At 40.1% G+C, this 20,946-nt stretch overlaps 1 protein-coding gene across 2 annotated transcripts in view; it reads left to right on the forward strand.

Moving 5' to 3' along the window:
* FRY (furry homolog (Drosophila)) overlaps positions 1-20,946 on the forward strand; it is a 306,328-nt gene that overhangs the window by 74,271 nt on the left and 211,111 nt on the right. The window contains exon 1 of one of the 2 annotated variants that reach the window (XM_005877266.2): positions 8,837-9,723. The exons of the other annotated variant lie outside the window; for it this stretch is intronic. Coding sequence (XP_005877328.1) covers positions 9,654-9,723 — 70 coding nt within the window. The 5' untranslated portion in view covers positions 8,837-9,653. Of the gene's footprint in view, positions 1-8,836; positions 9,724-20,946 lie in introns of those variants that run through there. 2 annotated transcript variants of the gene reach the window in all.

Consider the following 20,946-nt stretch of genomic DNA (forward strand, 5'->3'; position numbering starts at 1 on the left):
CCCCAACCCCCTGATCGGCCCTGCTCTGTGCGTGACAGGGGGTGGCATTGCAACCTCCCGATCCGCCCTGCTCTGTGCATGACAGGGGGCGGCGCCCCAACTCCCCAATCTGCCCTGCTCTGAGCCTGACCAGGGGCTGCACTTAGGGATTGGGCCTGCCCTCTGCCACCCGGGAGCAGGCCTAAGCCAGCAGGTCGTTATCTCCCGAGGGGTCCCAGACTGCGAGAGGGCACAGGCCGGGCTGGGGGACCCCCCCTCCCCCGCCCCCCGAGTGCACAAATTTTTGTGCACCGGGCCTCTAGTTTATAATAGGATTGAAAACTTTGAAAGGCCAGTTAAGATCTCTTTTATAAAGTCAACAGAGAGAATCTCTGGATGCCTGAGAAACAATATATCATAGCATGTTTGTTCACCGTGCTGTTTTTAAATGTCTCCAACTTGGAGAGGAGGAAGAAGATGGTGGCCATGCGCTTCCCAGGGCCAGACTGGAAATACAACTGAACTGGGGAACATTCACCAGGAATTACCAACTGAGGCCCAGGTGAGGAAGAAACATATCAAGGAAGGGACAGAAAACACCTGAAGACTGAAGAGCTAACCCAGCTTCCACAGGCAGCAAGCTGAGAGTGAAGAGGAATCTCTCTCCCATGGGAGGATTATTTCCCTGAGATCGAGACCCAAAATCCAGGCTGGGCTCCATAGCCTTGAGCACCAGAGCCAAAACCAGCAGGGCTTCTGGCCACTGGGGAGTCTGGAGTCGCTTGGGAGTTAAAGCTGTAGTTGTTTCTTTTGTAAACCCAGAGCACAGGATTTTTATTTTCAGCTACTCACCTGAGGCTTCAGTGGAGGAAGGTGGTGAGGACTGAAGGTGCCTGAGGAGCGGCTGGGGTGGGAGGCATTGGGGAAGACGTGGGAAAGAGGTGGCTTGGAGACCTGCCTTCAGCCGCATTCCACCAAACTGAAACGGCCAGTTTCCTAAGGGGTGCTGGCCCCTCCAGAAGCCAGAGCCCAGGAAACGGAAAAAACTCTGCCCTATGTGATACAGCCTGGCCACACCCTCAGGAACCTGCCTGCCACACCCTGCATCTTGACCTTTGCAGAAGAGACAGCAGCAGAGACCAAGCTTAGGGGGTTGAACAGTCTCAGGAAGCACAGTCACTGGCTTGGGGGAGGGGTTGACCATCCCAGTAACCCGGAAACCTGACTGGTGCTTCCCCATCACGGGAGAGCTGATAGAAATTACCGGTTTCCAACTGATCCCACTGGACTGCTTAAGCGGATCTTCAGTTGAGGGCAGAGACACATCCTGGGTCACTCTCAGAGTAGCTCTGAGACAGGGAAACACACCCATCACTTTCCTTGAAATCTGAACAGTGAGACCCAGAGGTCTAGACTCCACACTCCACCTAAAGCCCTTTCAGAAACAGACTTTTGAGTGATTACAATTGATAGCTGGCTGGGAGGCAAAAGCAGATAGAGGTGGAGCCCAGGGAACTTGGGGAAGTTTGCTGACCCATCGCTGGGCCAGGTGCTACTAACAAACTGGCCTTAGCCAAGCCCTGTGGAAATGGACACAAACTGTGGATCGCTTGAAGCTTCAAGCAGGTTACTGAGAGCCAAAGGAGGACAGTTTCTGACAGTTGTTAGCATCTAAATACCTGCCTGGAAGTCCAGAATTGGCAGACAAAACAGTCAGCCACTAGTCAGAAGAGCAGGATCCAAAGGGGGCTCCCAGAAGGCACTAAAACTCTACTGAGACGAAGGCCACTTTACCTTTATTTATTTATTTATTTATTTATTTATTTTCCTTATCTTTCTTCCTTAAAGATTTATTATTTTAATCTCTCTTTTTCTATCATAAATCTAATTTTCCCTACTTTTCCCCTTCCCTTCTTTCTCCTGCTTTCTTTTCATTTTTTTTTATTTTTTGTCTACCTGCTTTCTTGTTTTCCTTTTCAAAATTAACTTTCTTCCTCTTTTCTTTTGTACCATTTTCCTTCCCCAATTCTTTATTCATATGTTCTTCCTTTCATCTATGCCCTTTCACATTCCTTTTTTTTTCTCCCTGTATTTTCCTTTCTGTTCTATTGTTCTCTTTTCTTCTTCCTAATTCTCCTTTTGTGGTTGCTTTTGTTGTTGTTGTTGTAGGGGTCTTGTGTATGGTTTTTTTTTCTTCTTGTTTTATTTTCTTTTGTTTTGTTCTGCCAGACCTGCACAACTTGCATGACATGGTTGGGGGTGAGCCTCAGGCAACCTGAGAGGAGATTCCTCCCATGAATGGGAAAACATAATTCAGGACCCAATTATGGGACAACCCAAGTAGCTCACACAAGGGTCATTCCTGGAGCACCCAGCTTATGGAATCTAAGAGACTACACCTTTGGGTCCCACAAAACACTTACTACATAAGGCCACCCCATGAAGACTGGGAGGCATAGCAATTTGCTCTAATACTTAGAAATAAATACTAAGAGACTGCAAAAATGGAGAGAAAGAGAAACAACGCCCAAATGAAAGAAAAGGAGGACACTCCAGAAAGAGAGCTAAATGAAATGGAGGCAAACAATTTTTTCAGATATAGAGTTCAAAGTAATGGTTATAAGGATGCTCAAGGAACTTAATGAGAATTTCAAGAAAATTAGTGGGAACTATAAAAGCATAAACCAAGAAATAGAAACTATAAATAAGATTTTTAAAAAAGGCTAAAGGAGTGCATTCCCACCAAACCAGCATTGCAGGAAATGTTAAAGGGAGGGCTTTAAGGAGAAAAAATTAAGAGAGAGGAACATAGGTATAAAAAAAATGTCAGTAAATAAGTACCTATCAATTATAACCTTAAATGTAAATGGATTAAATGCTCTAATTAAAATTCATAGCATAACTGAAAGGATAAAAATAAAATGACTCATATATATGCTGTCTACAAGAGACCCACCTCAGAACAAAAGATTCACACAGACTGTAAATGAAGGGATGGAAAAAAATTTCCATGCAAATGGAAATGAAAAAATAAAAGCAGTGGTAGTAATACTTATATCTCACAAAATAGACTTCAAAGAAAAGGCCATAAAAACAGACAAAGATGGCCACTACATAATATTAAAGGGATCAATACAATAAGAGGATATAACCCTGATAAACATATATGCACCCAATATAGGAGCACCTAAATATATATTTAAGAAAACACCCTGAGAGAACCTTAAGGGTGAGATCGATAGCAATACAGTCATAGTAGAGGGCCTTAACATCACACTAGCGTCACTGGATAGATCTTCCAGATAAAAAAATCCACAAGGAAACAGACCTTAAATGACACATTAGAACAGATGGATTTAATTGACATTTACAGAACATTCCACCCCAAAGCTGCAGAATATCCATTCTTCTCACGTGCACATGGGACACTCTCAAAGATATTACATATGTTAGGACACAAAATAAGTCTCTACAAGTTCAAGAAGATTTAAACCATATCAAGCAACTTTTGGGATCACAATGGCATGAAATTAGAAATTAACTCCAGTAAAAACACTCAAAAATAATCAAACAAATGGAGACTTAATAGCATGTTATTACACAATGAATGGGTTACCAATGAAATCAAGGAAGAAACAAAAAAACTTCCTGGAAACAAACAAAAATGAACACACAACAACCCACAGCAAAAGCAGTCCTGAGAGGGAAGTTCATTATAGCCCTATCTCAAGAAACAAGAAAAGTCTCTAATAAACTATCACTATAAGTAAAAATATTAGAAGAAGAACAAGAATACCCAGAGTAAGTAGAAGGAAGGAAATAATAAAGATCAGAGTAGAGAAAATGACATAGAGACTGAAAAAACACTAAAAGAGATCAATGAAACAAAGATCTGGTTCTTTAAAAAGTTAAAGAAGATTGTTGAATCTTTAGCCAGACTCATCAAGAAACAAAGAGAGAGAACACCAATAAATAAAAATCTGAAACGAAAGAGGTGAAGTAACAACTGACACCACAAAAATGCAGAGGATTGTAAGAAAATACAATGAATAACTGTATGCTAAAAAGCTAGACAACCTGAATGAAATGGAAAAAATCCTAGAAAAATAAAATTTTCCAAAAGTGAGTCAGGAAGAATTAAAAAAACCTGAATAGGCTAATAACATCTGATGAAATTCAAGCAGTATTTAAAAAACTCCCAGCAAACATGTGGTCTGGAAGCCTTCACAAGGGAGTTCTACCAAACTCTCAAAAAAGAACTAAAGCCTCTCCTCCTCAAACTGTTCTAGAAAATTCAAGAGGAAGGAACATTTCCAAGCTCTTTTTATGAGGTTGGCATTATCCTAATTTCAAAACCAGATAAAGACACTACAAAAAAAGAGAATTACAGGCCAATATCCCTGATGAACATAGATGGTAAAATCCTCAACATAATATTAGGAAATTAGATCCAGCAATATATTAAAAAGATTACACACCAAGACCAAGTGGGTTTTATTCCAGGGATGCAAAGCTGGTACAACATTCAAAAATCAATAAATGTGATATATCACATAAACAAATTAAAAGACAAAAATCACATGATCATATCAATAGATGCAGAAAAAGCATGTGACAAAATCCAACAATTATTTTTGATAAAAGCTCTTAGCAAAGTAGGAATAGAGTATATACTAAAGGTCACATATAACAAACCTACAACCAACATCATACTCAATGGACAAAACTAAAACCATTCTCTCAAGAACAGGAACAAGACAGAGATGTCCACTATCACCATTCTTATTCAACTTAGTACTGGAAGTCCTAGCCACAGTGATCAGACAAGAAGAAAAAATTTAAGACATCCAAATTGTAAGTAGGAAGTAAAACTGTTATTATTTGCAGATGACATGATATTGTAGGTAGAAAACTCTAAAACTCCACAAAAAAACTACTAGATTTAACAAATGAATTTGGCAATATAGCAGGATACAAAATTAACACCCAGAAATTGATGGTATTTTATACACTGATAATGATCTCTCAGAAAGGGAAACTAAAAACAAAACAAAATTCCATTTGCCATTGCAAGAAAAAAATTTTCTTAGGAATAAACTTAACCAAGGAGGTAAAAGACCTATACTCAACAGACTACAGGATAATGAAAAAAGAAATAGAGGAAGATATAAAACAAATGGAAGAATATACCATGTTCATGGATTAGTAGAATCAACATCATAAAAATCTAAAGCAATCTATAGATTCAACACAATCCCCATTAAAACACCAATGGCATATTTCACAGATCTAGAACAAACACTCCAAAAATTTATATGGAATCAGAAAAGACACCAAATAGCTGCAGCCATCTTAGAAAGAAGAACAAAATTGGAGGGATCATAATACCAGTATCAAGTTAAATTACAAAGCCACTGTACTCAAATCACCCTGGTACTGGCACAATGGAATAGAAGAGAGAACCCAGAAATTGCTCAATTATGCTCAATTAATATTTGACAAAGGAGGTAAGAGCATACAATGGAGTCAAAACAGTCTCTTCAGTAAATGGTGTTGGGAAAATTGGACAGATACATGCAAAAAATGAAACTAGACCACCAAATCACATCATACACAAGAATAAACTCAAAATGGATAAAAGACTTAAATGTAAGTTGTGATACCATAAAAATCCTAGAAGAAACCATAAACAACAAAATCTCAGATATCTCTCATAGCAATATTTTTACAGATACATCTCCTAGGGCAAAGGAAACTAAGGAGAAAATAAACATATGGGACTAAATCAAAATAAAAAGCTTCTGCACAGCAAAAGAAACCAAAAATAGAATGAAAATATGTACGAGAGAACATATTTGCAAATGATACATCTGATAAGAGATTAATTTCCAAAATATATATTCATACAACTCACCAAAAGGAAGACAATCCAATTGAAAAATGCACAGAAGACCTGAATAGAGGCTTCTCCAAAGAAGACATAAAAATGGCCAAGAGATATATGAAAAAATGCTCAAAGTCACTAATCATCAGAGAGATACAAATTAAAATGACATTGAGGTACCACCTCACACCTGCCACAATGGTTTTCTCAGTAAATCAACCAACAACCAGTGCTGGCAAAGATGTGGAGAAAAAGGAACCCTAGTACACTGCTGGTGGGAATGCAGACTGGTACAGCCATTATGGAAAACATTATGGCGTTTCTAAAAAAAATAAAAGTGGAATTGCCATTCCTAGGAAACTTGAAATACCAATCAGAAAGAATGTATGCACCCCTGTGTTCATAGCAGCACAATTTACAATAGCTAAGATCTGAAAACAGCCCAATTGGCCATCAGTAGATGAATGGATTAAAAAGCTGTGGTACATTTACAAATGGAATACTATGCAGCTGTAAAAATGAAAGATCTCTTACCCTTTGAGACAGCATAGAGGGACCTGGAGAGTATTATGCTAAGTATTAATCCAGTCTGAGAAAGACAAGTATCACATATCTCACTTATATGTGTAATCTATGAACAAAATAAACTGACAACAAAATAGATCCAGAGACATTGAAGCATATCTGATGTATTTCAGAGGGAAGGGGTGGGGGGTGGGCTGGAAGAGATTAACCAAAAAACTTGTATGCATAACCCATGGACACAACAATAGTGCAGTGAAGGCCTGGAGAGAGGGCAGAAGAGGGGTGGAGGAGGTCAGTGGGTGAAAAAAGTGGGACATCTGCAATACTTTCAATAATAAAGATAAATTTAAAATAAATAAATAAATAAATAAAATATCTCCAACTTGGCTATCCCCAAATAGTTGCCTTTGAAGTTTAAAACTCATATACCTTCTAAGGCACATAAATGGTACAAACATGTATTTAACTTAAATTTTAAAGTTTTATTCTGAGTCCCTAAGATTTCTTAAAAATCAATATAGCTAATATTTCATTGTTTACTTTATGCAAGACTATGCTAACCACTCTTCATTTGTAATGTCATTGAATCTTCCCTACAACCAAGTGAGATGGTTACCACTATTATTCACATTTTGCAGATGAGGAAACTAAAGCCTAGTGAGGTTAACAGCTTGCCGTGGGTTTCATAGCTAGTACCGGCTGGTGCCAGGTAGAACCAGGGACGTTTTCTGTTAGTTTCTGTGCTCATCAGTTCAAGGCACCATGCAGCTCTCTGGTCATCCGCTGCCTCCTACAGTGGTAGGCATGGGCATTAGTTGTTTTCAAATGTAATAACTGAAATAGGACTTTGGGTCCTATTTCACCTGGAATCCACACATTCAAATTACAGTAAACCCCCAATTTTGCAGGCCTTGCTTTAACAGACTTCCGATTTAACAGACAAAATATGTGGCCCATATGTCCTATGTAAAAATTAATACCCTGTTAATTTTAAAATGCTTGTAACCAAGATTTGCTTATAAGTAAATTAACAGGCTATTTTTTGTTATTAATTCACCATTATTTTTAACAAATTTTAGCGAATAGGCCATACATTGGAAAAAACTCTGTAGTAATTTTGCCGAAATAAATATTACATATCTACAGCTATAGTCTACATATTTAAATCCAATAGTCACTTTTTGTAAACAATGTTGGGCAAATGATTAGCATGGCCAGCCAGCAGGACTCTGGCTTCTTTGAGATCACATCGCATTCATGGGGTAATTGGTTCTGTTGCATGGCTGGACTTTCTGCAACAGCTTTAACACATGTCCACCCCTCCCCTCATGTTCCCATGTGCAAGAAGTCACGCCCCAGCTACGTGCATTTGTTTACTCACGGTAACATGTGAATGCACCTATTTACTAGACCTATTCAATATAAATTTCAAATTACAGTGATACATATAGAAAACTTTTCTGTGAAATAAAATTTTTCATAATACTTAATTTTAATTACACAAACGTGTCTACATAAGTAAAAACAGGTAAACTAATTTGTCAAATTTTTAACATACGCATTCAGAAAACCTACTTTATTACATAGCAGACTTCCGGCTTTAACTTGTCAGAATTAATCTATTATATTGAGACTTTACTGTACAGGTGATAATACAAAATTAGCTTGTCAAATCTCATAGGCATGTAAATGAAAAAGAACCCAATCTGATGAGAGATTTCATGAGAATAAAGTGCTGTGAGTCGAGTTGGAAATCCTATGGGGGCGGAGGGGTGCTTGCCTTTTCTGTACATGTATGTAGTTTGAAAAGCTCATTAAATTGATAGTGCCTTAGAGCATTCCAGAACATATTTTTAAAAGTTGAATTTTAAAATTTCTTAGCCTTACAAAAATTGTATTGTTCTCTTTCCCTTTTTCTCAAATGAACTGTTAGTCTAGGAAGTCCTATTTGTGTAATGATTTGAGGGGGGTGCACAACAATTTTTATGCTAAATAATTATCAATATGGTTTGTTAAGGGTTCTATGGTTTATGAGATGGTTGGCCAAATTCCACATACTCAAATGTAGCCTGTCATAATTGAAATACTCTTGTTTAATGCCCTGGTCAAGCTAAATGACAATGAGAAACAAAACTAACCAAAATCAGGACACCTGATATCAGATTTCATGAAGTAAAAAGCCTTTGTGCAGCAAGGAACCTAATGCTTTCGCTTCTTATCCTTTTAGTACAAATAAACTAAGCTTTATTGGGCTCAGTGCTAATTAAAAATGAAAGGTTTGAGAAACAGATCCACTGTGGAGCCTCACATTCCGTAAATAAGCACACTGAGCAGTTGGTACTGGTCCCTTAGGCAGCCCACATAGGTGCTGGTATGCCCCCCAAAATGACAGCATTTCTGGGAGGGAGACACAACCAAGTGCAGATTCCACTGTGCTAGTGCAAGAAGAGGGAGAAAAATGTCCGGCAACTGCCTTGTTGTCATCCAGCTTTCCTACTGCAAGGAGGCTGAAGGATGGGGCTTTTAAGAAACGTCACTGCAACTAGATCCAAGGGTGCAGCCTGACTCACTGCAGCACAATGCAGCTGCCTGTGCATCGGGGACAGACACAGGGGAAAGCAGCCACCAGCGCCGCTGCTGCCAGCACACAGAGCTGGTCACTGGGAGCATTTCTGAACTGAGGATCTGTAGAAGCTTGGAAATTCCTCCTACAACTGGGTCGGGGCCCAGTGAGGTGGGGCTCAGGTCGAGGCTGTAGACAGGAGGCGGTGCTCCCAGCCCACCTCTCACCCTACCGCGCCTTGGGAGAGCTGGGAACTAGGCTGTTCACAGGGTCAGGGAGGCCAGCCCAGGACCCTCCCTCCCTGGGGAAAACAATCACGAGGGTGCTGGTCCTCCTTGGACCATACCTGGCTAGAGCAAAGCCTGCGAGCAGCCTGCAGCAGGCGCTTCTGGTTATGGCAGCTCAGAAATGAAAGCAGCAGCCACGCCTCTGAGAGCTGCAGGGAGAGCTGTGCCCAGCAAATGAGAAAAATAAGAACTAATCCTGGACTCAGAGGAAGAGGAGCGCGGAGCATCTCTCTCCTGCTCCTTGGTGTCCTTTACATGAGGACTCCCTGCCCTCTGGGGGGTAAATCTGCAGAACCTTCCTCTGTGCTCTGACCCCCTGCTGACATCACTAACCTGTGACAGAAACATCCCCACCCGGTACCTGCTCCTCCTGCGGCTCCCAGCCCAGCCTGGAGCCTCTTTGTATGCCGCGGACATGGCCAGCCAGCAGGACTCTGGCTTCTTTGAGATCAGCATCAAATATTTACTGAAATCCTGGAGTAATAGTGAGTAACAGAAAATAACCTTTGCTTGTTTGTCTGTCTGTTTGTCGGCTGGATGTTGTATAAGGTTGGAGAAATAAAATCTCAACTGGATGCATATGCTTGTGAGCAGAGGAAGTTTTTTTGCTTTCTCTGCTATGAAAATCAAAATGTCAGTGACTGAAACAGCTCTCCTTAGATGCAGAGGCTGCAGTGGAATTACAGCGGATTTTGTTTGATCATATTTTCAAGTGCGATGGCCCTTCCAATCTGGCAGAGCTCACCAGAGGGCATTCAGGCTGCATTTCCTGCCTTGTTGGGCGTGTGGTATTTATTTGATTTGTTCAGGCTTTAGCTCAATACTCTGTGAACTGTGGTTTAGCCAGAGGGGTGTATCAGGGTTTCAGTTTCAGAGTGCTTCCTAATTGTTTTATTAGGGTATTGTCTAAAGACAAAAAGTACTTAATAGTCCAAAACCTGAGATTCATCTTTTTTGTACACAGAGGCATTTGCACTCTTATTTGATCTGTCCGTTGTCTGTGTGAATGATGCTCAGGACGGTATTTAATATTTGAATTTTTAACAATCCTGATGTTTGCTCTAGTCCAAATAATGTACTTTTCTGAAATATAAATAGGCAAGCTTCTGAATATCAGGGTATCAGAATATTCTGGCTTACGAAGTTCCATCTCTGACCTACTTAAAGATTTTGAGCAATAAAGTATTTCAAAATGACAACCTCCATGGCTTCGTGGATCTGGAATCAAATGAAAATGAGGCCTCCAGGGTGTCAGTGATGCCTTGTGTTTTTGGAACAGTTTAAAAACAAAGTCTTCCCTGTTTCACCAACAGCCTTTGTACTTGCTCTGGGTAACATTGTCAGGTATTATAGATCATTAATTGTTTGGAATTTTTAAAAAATTTCCAATAAATATTTTGATGTTATATTAGGTGCATACTAATTAATCTACCTGTATGCAAAGACTTGGCAATTAATTATCTCCTACACAAATGACCTGTGGCCAAGATTGTTCTGTAAACAAAACCTGGGCAGGAGAACCTGAGCCATCATTGCTTTGAGAAAACTGCCAAAATCTCTTCAGCTTTGAGGTATACAGAGATATACATCTCTCAATGATATTTTCAGAAACCCATTTTTTTAATGATTGTTTTGCACCGTTATATATACTATGGGGCTTGTAGGAAGCTGCTTTCTATAAGTGAGAAGCCATTTAGGAGCAATACTGTCACCCAAATAGCATTCCTTTATCTGTTACAGCCATAACTCATTTTATCGCGTGTGTAATCCTTCCTACTTCAGGAAAAATCTCCCTTTGTTTCTCCACCCTTTGATTAATGAAAAGAATTTGACATACAGGGTTCTTTATGGAACAGTTTTCCAAACACTGGAAAGGCCTCCTGTGCGTCTGACAACAGCCAGTGGTTTTCAATCATTTTGGGTTCTCCGAGGCCAGATTTCTTTCTTTCATTAATTATTGTCATTGCTTTATGAGAGAGAAAATTGTGCTCTGACAATATTGAGGCCAGTGGGATTTCTTTTAGAATCATTCTCCCCTTGTTTTTAAATTACTCTGGACAGAGTATATTCCCTCCACCATTCCTAAGCTCTCCCCACTCTCTCCACACTCACATCAGAAAATGGTTCAAAATTACCGTTCATTTATATTTGGGAAGTATCTAGGATACAATTTTGAATTCTTTCAATTCATTCAGCAGCTATTTATTCAACACCTACTATGTGCCAGACTATGGGGCTACAAAGGTGAATAAGACAGGTCCCTACCCTTGATCTTAATGTCTTCACTGGAACTTGGTGTTCTCTAGCATTCCTTTGGGGCTCAGAATGCTTTCAGTCCTGTCTTGAAAGAGAAAAAGTAAATATACTTTATGCTTAGTCTTCTTTAAACTTGTTGCAACACTAACCTGTTTGTAATCTAGTATAGCTCCCTGTTTTACATATTTTCAGTAGCAAAGAGAGAAAGGAATTTGTCTGTATGGAAGATAAATTAGAAAACAGAAGCCTTAGGGCTTTAAGCTACTCAGGGTGACCTGGCTGGGAGGATGTACACAGGAAAAGCCACTCCTTGGCCCAGCATCACAAGTTTGAGGGAAGAAACTGTGAGAAGAACCAGGCCCCTAATTATATAGCAGTGGTTATTTATAAATGTGCAACAATTAAAAAGCAATAAAACCAACTCTATAACTATGGCTGGCTGCTTTGCAAGGTGGTAGTAAGAGATAAGATAATCCCATGAACTTTTCCAAGATTTCCATTTGTTTTTGTTGTTGTTAACCCTCATCCAAGAAATGGTACATTGTGAGAAAAATGTAATTTTATATACTGAAGAATTAACAAGTCAATTAAGACACTCATTTCCTGGTGAGAAGTGTTAGCTTTTTCCCCTATTCATGTTGACACCCTCTTCTTCCTTGGCATGCCTACTCTGTCAGGCTGCCCTTTCCGTGTAAGGGCATTGGGAGTTAAAATGGCATTGATGCTTGAGAATAAAATGTCCTTTTCAGAGCTCACTGCAGAGGCTTTCCTTATCCCCTTGGACACCTGTTCTATTGCTCCTTCCCCATTCCTGTCCAGGCTTTCCCCAGCTTTTCAGTGATTCTCCTAGTGACTGCCCTGTGGTAGTCAGTCTAACCTGGGACACTCCAATGGTGACAGGGAGCATCCTGGAGCGGCTTCTACCAGCATTTCAAAGACTACACCACAGCTTCTCCTGCCCCGAGTGTCTGTGACCATCATTCAGGACCTTCTCTGAACTCTTCGTCCATCCTCTCATGTTGTTTTTCTGCTCCTGCCATGTTTAATCTGCTTACCCTCCTCTGAATTTCACTACCTTGCTCTCCAGTCCATGCCCACACACACGTCGGCCCCAAGCTGGCACACCCTCACCTAGAACACGCAAGTCATAGGACCAAATGGGCTTAGATCTCTAGCTCCTGCACTTTGTGGACTTGGACAGTTATCTACTCTGCCTCAATGTTCTCATCTATACAATGGAGGCAAAAATAATGAGTAGCTCACAGGAGTAAATGAGATATTAAGATATAAAGCACTCAGCACAATTTCTAGCACATTGGTATTATTTTTACATATGTTGAGCATTTACAATAGACTCCAATGCTTCTCTCTTCTCTAAACTCACTAAAAATCAGACTTAGGCCATACTTCCTCTTAGCATTGACATCCTCAGGAATCATTCTGTGTGTAGTCACACCACTGAAGAAGGGAATTGCATGAATATAGATGAAATTAGTTGCTTGCTTTGGACCACTTTTCTTTCTAGATTTACCTTTTAACTGTACTCCCTTTTCCACTTCAGCTACCATTGAAATATTCCTACCTTCCCTAAGTACATACCTTCCAGCAGCATAGGGTGGCCTGGGCATTCTCTCAGTATAGAAAGCCACCTTGGGTTCTCGGGTTTGCTATAAAAAAAGGTTAAAGCAGATCGTTCCAAACTATTTTCTGGAAAGGAGGGGTTGTTTTGTGTTGATGGATAGAGCTTGTGCGAAGGTTCTCCCACTGATCTGAAAACTCTGACTGGCTGTCCTGATGTTTACATCCATCCCCATGTGCAGTGAACACAGGCCCAATGACAAAAGTACAGTCAGAATCCAATCAAGGCCTTAATTTTTCCAGGGTAGTTTGTGTCCTTCCTATAACAGTTGGCACCCCCATGGAGGGAAACTTTTGAATGCCAATTAACTCTTTCAAGTAATGAGTTAATTAATTTCATTGACAAACTCTCCCGTGTTTGTTTCGGAAGGAGCTGGTGTGTGTAAAATGTCTAATGTTGCTGTAGAAAAACATGCAATGATTTTCAGAATCAGATGCGGCATTTTTCAGGTAGTGAGTTAGGTTGTGGTGATAAGGATACTGTTCAGTCCAACATAGAAATGCCAGTTGGTAAAGGGTTAGCTCTGGGGACAAAAAATAATGTACAAGTCAGGATTGAAAACACCTCCAACTGGCCTCAGAGCAGTGCTTATGGGCCCAATGTATGTCAGCCGTGAACCCAGGCACTAGGAGAAAGACTCCAGAAAAATCTCAAAATATTCATCTTAGCCTCTTTGTAGAGTTGGTTTAAATAAATAGAAAAGTAAAGAGGTTTAACCAAGTTGCCTAAATCCAGCAGAGCAGTACTTACCCCACTCAGATCTTTCAACAGGAAAAGGTACCCAACACTGGTCCAGACACTCGGAGAGCATTACTCCAGTATTTCTGTAGCCGTGATCCCTTCTACTAAAGCTGCTCATGGTCCTGTTGAGACACAAAACTCCAAATAAACATCCACTCTAAGTAGACAGGGTATATCCCTGGGTTTATGATGAAAACAAACTAGAGGTGTGGTTGGTTGGTTGGTTAGCTGGTTGGTTGGTTGTTTAAACATATGAACAACCCTAGAATAACATACTGCCACATTGGCCGTGGGTCCACTCTGTGTCAAGTGTTTATATGTAGAGCAGCCACATCATTATTTGTACAAACTGAGACACTTTTGAGAGTGCAAGTTAATAATAATGCTGGGACACTAGGCATGAACTGGGATAGCCCTGGGCAAAGGAGGCCATATGACTCCTCTGTTTATCACCTTCATTCTCTCTAATAATCCTGCAATTTATATATATCATCCACATTTTACAGATAAAAAAAGAAAAATGAGAGTTGAGAAAGTGATATTCTCAGAACCAGGATGCTAATAAGTGCCATGAACCCCAGCCCCCAATGCAGTTGATAATCTTATCTTTAAAATCACCCATAGAATGATCAAAGGAAGAACACTTTGCGGAACTTAGTGCTTTATAGGTACTTTCATTCTTGATGTCTGATGCTCTGCTCATTCTTAACCTCCTCTCTCTCTGGGCACCCCTGAGGGACTCTCTTTCTCTCATCTCTCTATCTCAACTAACATCTCTCTCTCTCTCTCTCTCTCTCTCTCTCTCTCTCTCTCTGTGTGTGTGTGTGTGTGTGTGTGTGTGTGTTCTGGAGACCACCACCATCCCTTAGCACAGACCTGTTTAAAAGGACTAAGTATTGACAAGTCTTCACCATCATTATGACAAATACACTAGTTCTGCACACTATGGTCATTTGATGTCACACACGTACACAAGGACATTATGGTAAAAAGGTATGTTGCTTCTGTTAGGAGTGTTTTATGTTGATTTCTTCCACTTTTAAGATCTATGTAAATTCATAATGTAAATGGCTCCAGTAAATAAAAATGTATTAATGATCTTTACTTCTTTTAAAATTGTCATTTCCTTCTTGCTGAGGTTTCTCTGATACGTTGTATTTTTTTTTTATTTTTTTTTTAGGAAACAGTAGCAAACCTCTAATTCTCTTCAACTCTGAGAACAGAGAGAATATTTCTAGTGATAATGGAAATCTATTTATAATTAAGGTGTCACATTTTACTTGATAGCTTTGGTCTCCACCATCATAAAATTCTCCACACACTGGCAACACAAAATGATCCAATTTCAATGTCTTTTCCTACTTTTGCACCAACAAGAACTGAAGAATCAGAGAGACAAAGTACAGTAGGCAAGGAGGAGGAATGACCTAACAATGTTACAATCTGGGAATAGCCCAGGGTATTTGAAAAAAGTGGCCAGTATTTAGCTGTATCAACTGATACAACATGCAGATATTCTCTTTATTTAAAACACATCTGTTCCAAAACATTTTAATACTCATGACTTAGTAGTTCATTTTGGGGTATGGATCAAGGAGTAGAATGGGTTACATAGGTCCTGATCATCGTATTAGTAATGTCTATATTTTTGAGCTTATGTGATACTCAGAATGCACAAGTGGGTTTGGGTTAATAAGAAATGACATTTGACTCTTGGGGCTGTTCTGTTCATTGACAGCCCCACATAAAGCTTGCAGGTTCTTGGCTAGGACTAAACCTCAAGTTTATTTGGTGCCTTATAGTTTATTCAGTGCCTTCAAACAGATTACCCTATTTGATGAATGAGATGCATTGATTATGAATAAACCAGCTTCTTAAATGTTCCTGGTTTGGAATGATAAGGCTTAATTCTCCCAAAGTTTAGCTTCTCTGTTCAGATAAACAAATAATCATAGTCCACTTCTTTACTCTGAATAAGACTTTTCTATGCATTATATATCTTGGCATTTATCTCTTAAGATATACAGCGATGAGCCCATCCAAAAAACTTATGTATTAAGTTTTCCTACATTGTACCCTAACATTTGTACCCTAGCATTCCCTTAGTCCTTAGTCCTCTTTTTTAAACCCTTACATATTTCAGAATTTCTGCCATGTGGTGCCTCCTGGGAGTCACCCACTGTGTGTGTGTGTGTGTGTGTGTGTGTGTGTGTGTGTGTGTGTGTGTTCTGGAGACCACTACCCCTTAGCACAGACCTGTTTGAAAGAACTACGTATTGACAAGTCTTCACCATCATTATGACAAATACGGTGTAGAGAGGGCTTAGCAGGTAGGCACCCAGTCTTGGAAAATTGAGTGGCATTTGTGGAAAAGATAGTACACAACTTTATCTCATTTTTTCCTTACTAACTTTTCTCATTCGACAGATCCCATTAATCAGACTCGTGTAAGTATTGCTTCATTGTAGAACCGAAGGCTGCATGAAGAAGAGAATGCTGTCTCTTTGAGCTGAGAAGTTGTATCTCCCGGGTTTGGAGGGGCAGTGATGGGAATAGCCTTTTCCATAAGATCACTTTTGCTTACTTTCCAATGCTGGATTATACTAAAAACTTACTATCTTAGTGTCAACTTTTCTTGGTTATTGCTCCCTCTAAAATGCCTTGGTACCCAACAGTGTCAGAGAAGCAAGGAAAACTCTAGTCAGTATGTCTTTCTTGAGCATCTACTATGCTCTAATTAGACTCACTGCTTTAGGAGCATCATAGCTGAATATGAGACCCGGCTCCTCCAGTCAAGGATTTTAGATCTTCCCTTTCTTCCTTGTTAGAGCCAGGATTCAGGAATATTAACGTGGAATTTCCCAGACTTAAAGAACCCCAGGGAGAGGAACCAGTGGTATTTCAGAGACAAAGTGTGGCCTAGAGAATTTCATTTTAGATGATGTGTTTGATAGATTCTGTTGATTTTGACTTTATGTAGTTATACTTTCACTGTATCAGAAAGATACTGGAAGCCTGGTGTTTGCAGGCCAAGTCCTGGAGGACGAATGTTTTAGAATATTCCACCTAGCAGGCAGGCTGACAGAGAAGATCAAATGTAAATTACTTACCCTGACATACTTGACCAGATGTCAGGATTTGGGACAGCAAGCATTTCAGATGGGCATTTTTTACATCAGAAAGATGGGAAACAACAGTTGCCATGTTCATTGGAATTTTGACTTGGGGCTAATTTAAAGTCGGTTATCCTTCATTTTAAATGGTCTCCTCATTCTTAAGAATATTTACGGGATTAAAGGGAAGAGGGTGTGTGTGTGTGTGTGTGTGTGTGTTCATATCTATATATATAAAAGCCTAAGTGACCAGCCAACCGGATGGTAACTGTGATGTGCACTGACCACCAGGGGGCAGACGCTCAATGCAGGAGCTGCCCCCTGTAGTCAGTGCGCTCCCACAGCAGGAGCGCCACTCAGCTGACAGACAGGTGCCAGACGCTGGGCTCATGGCTGGCGAGCGGAGCGCAGCTGTGGTGGCATGAGCCTCTCCCACAGACACTCCCCCTGCACGCCTGAGCAGCACTGGCGGCAGGCACAGCAAGGCCAATGAGCAGGAGCGGCACAGTGCCCAGCCCAGGCTCGGGTTCCTCTCTAGCCACCTGCCACTTTGCACACTACTTCGTGCTGTGCAGAATCGATGCAGACAGTGGGCTGGAGCCCGACGAGCTGGTTGGTAAGGCTGGGCTGCAGTGGCTCGCAGGTCCACTGATCCCTGCAGGCCAGGCCAAAAGACCCCACTGGTGCAAGAATCCGTGCACCAGGCCTCTAGTCTATATATATAAGAGCCTAAGTAACCGACTGACCATTTGACTGTTCAACAGGTAGCTATGACACACAATGACCACCCAGGGGCAGACGCTCAACGCAGGAGCTGCCGAGCTGTGGTGACTTGGCAGCTGCGGTTCTCGGGTGACGCACCCAGAACCAGAGAGGAGGGAGCCCGATTCTGGGGTGCGTCACCCAAGAACTGCCCTCTTGCAATCCAGGACCCCTCGGGGGATGTTGGAGAGCCGGTTTCAGCCCAGTCCCCGCAGGCCAGGTCAAGGGACCCCACCAGTTTCTATAAGTTAAGTTTCATCATATAACTCACCTATATCCTTACACTTTTCTTCTTTTCCACTCAACATACAAACACAAGCATTTAAATCTTAGTCACTCAAAACTCCAGATGCTCGGCAGTGAAAGTTTATATTCTGCCAGCATATCAGACTCTATAATGAGTCTGATTTTGGTTTCATTCCTTCCCACTGTTTAGTCATTTGATGAGCTGCAGATGGAAATTTAAGCCAAAGCTATAAAATTTCACTAATACTTTTTATTCTGCTGTAAGAATTTGTTGTCATGTCAACTAAAGGAAGTTGAAATCTTTTTCAAAAAGGCATTAAAATCTACATTAAGTGCTTTCATCAACTCTAATTTGATATACAGCTCTGACTGCCTCTGCTGTTTTAATAAATTGAGAGTGCAGAGTTGTTTAACAGTTGAAGACGGCTTTGAAATTTCCAGGACTTCTCAGCTAATGGCATAAGCACAACAATATTATGGAAATATACAATTAAATTGCCATTAAAGATTTCTTCTTAAGCTTAAGAACACTAGGCTGACTTCTTTGAGTTTAGCCTTAAATAGGTAAATATGTATTTTGGCAGCCATGAAAAGGAAAGGGTATTAAATTAACTAAGGCAATACTTGAGTAAAATTCCATTTGAATGTTATATGTATTTATGTAGGAAGGATTAGACAAATCAAGAGAATGCTTCAATTGTACAAACACAAGATTAGGCTTTTCTTCCCTGTTTTTGTTTTGTTTTGTTATTTTGCTGTGTGTGACCTTGTTTATGTCCTTGCCTCACTTCCTTATAGGAAAGGAACAAACCTGCCACTTTGTCTCTAGCAGTCTCATGTGAAGGGTTTGAATGCTCCACTGAAACGTGGGCTTGAGGTGAACAGCATAATACTTGCCAGTTATTGCTCCCACACCATTGAAGCTAGACTAAAGGAGGTTGAGTAGTACATTATTGAACTTGACTGATAAGTACAGCCGGGACCTCTGACTAGATTTCTAAGCTTGGTCAGTTTCTTGGACTAGCTCACTTCTCAGTATTCTGAATAAGAAAAAGTTGTCACACTACACAGCCTGTCAGGTTTTTTTCTGTTGTTGTTTTTTACAGTAAAGTTACTGTGTATCTAACTCAGTGGAAGTCAACAGGGCTGTCTCTTGATCTGATGATAAGCTTTCATTCTGCACAGGCGGATAATGGTGTTTATGGAAATTCCTAACATTCTGGAGGTTTTTATAACATAGGATCATACAGGCAAAAGATACTCTCCTAGGTTTGGGTAGATTTGTTTCAATGAAGCCATGTTGAAATACAAAAGGGAATAAGGATGCAAGATGCTACAAAAAAATCTGTCTGAAACATTGTTTGGTGGGTAATACCATTCACCATTACTTAATGCTGGCAGCGAGACAGAAGGCTCTGTGCCATGTTTAAACAATTTTAAAACTAAAAGAGTTGCTCTAGGTAAATAGATTGCTTGTGACTTTAGAAAATTATAAGCAGTTACTTTAAAATTTACAAGTTAGAGCACCATTTAGAAGAAAAATTGCATTTCTTTTTTAAAAAAAACCTCTGCTTTTCAATTTTGAGTTTTTGAAAGCCACATTTTAAACAAATGTCTCCTAAAAATTAGGCCTTGCAATTGAATGACAAATGGACTTAGCTAGTAGTATCATGTACTATTTCAGCTCCTCAAATATAATCTCCTGCTTGTCTAATGAGAATTTTAGCTTCCTTGGGGAGTTTAGAGAGAAGCCAAGACTTATGTTGGGCCAGACTGAGTATTCTGTTTCACTTCCCTGCTTTGACGGTGGCCTGAGGCCTGTTCTCATCTTTTCTTCCAGGTTGAGTGTGCATGACAACCTGTCCTGTTTCTCTTTTATTTGACTGAATACAATTGCAAGAAAATGGGAAAGTAAGAGACATTTTAGTCTTGCCTTGTGATTTTGCGTTCCATTTACTGACAAACCCCGAGTCCTTATTATCATGGGAACGCTAATCCTAGTCTTATGCCAATGGAGATATCAATTTTGAAGATGTTTGAAACCTGGCCCATTTTCAATTGAAAAAAAGAACAACTTTTTTTAAAAAATTTATTTTATTGATTTTTTACAGAGAGGAAGGGAGAGGGATAGAGAGTTAGAAACATCGATGAGAGAGAAACATCGATCAGCTGCCTCCTGCACACCCCCTACTGGGGATGTGCCCGGAACCAAGGTACATGCCCTTGACCAGAATCGAACCTGGGACCCTTCAGTCCGCAGTCTGACACTCAATCCACTGAGCCAAACCGGTTAGGGCAAGAACAATTTTTTTTAACTAACAATTTTAAATGCTTGAACTTTAAGAAAAATAAATATTTATTAGTGATGAAGATTCCTCCACATTTTAAATATCCAAAAATCTGTTTACCTTCACTTCTTTTTTGTTAACCATTTTATTAGGCATTTATTGCTTATTATGATTTTCTTAGAGGGGCAAAGAGTTCAAAATCAAATTATTATTTTTTGAAGTTCGTCAGCTGCTTTACTGAAGAAAATATATAAATTGGAAAGGATTGAGTATGATTCTGAGGTGACTTTCATTTCTAAACCCCAAATCCCTCTTGACACTAATCACAGTACAGTAACCTACATGCTGTTCACAAGTAGAATGGTATGGTTAATACATAGAAGTAATTTTTGCCATCAAGTGATTTGGAATGTGTGTTATTTTAGGATATTTTTGCTATAAATAACTGAATAATTTCATAATGGCTAAAAGAATAAAGACTTTTAATGGGCTTGCATAACCCACAGCCTGGAGATGGGAGGTGCAGATGGGTTGAGAAACACAAGAACCCAGACATTCCCATCTTCAGACTTGTCACTGCATGATCACAAGATGGCCACCTCAGTTCTAAACATTTTTGCTTTACTTAAGAGTCTGGAAAGAAGGAGGCCCAGGGTAGGTCTT

This window comes from Myotis brandtii, unplaced genomic scaffold (genome assembly GCF_000412655.1).
Source record: "Myotis brandtii unplaced genomic scaffold, ASM41265v1 scaffold513, whole genome shotgun sequence".
Taxonomy (NCBI): Eukaryota; Metazoa; Chordata; class Mammalia; order Chiroptera; family Vespertilionidae; genus Myotis; species Myotis brandtii.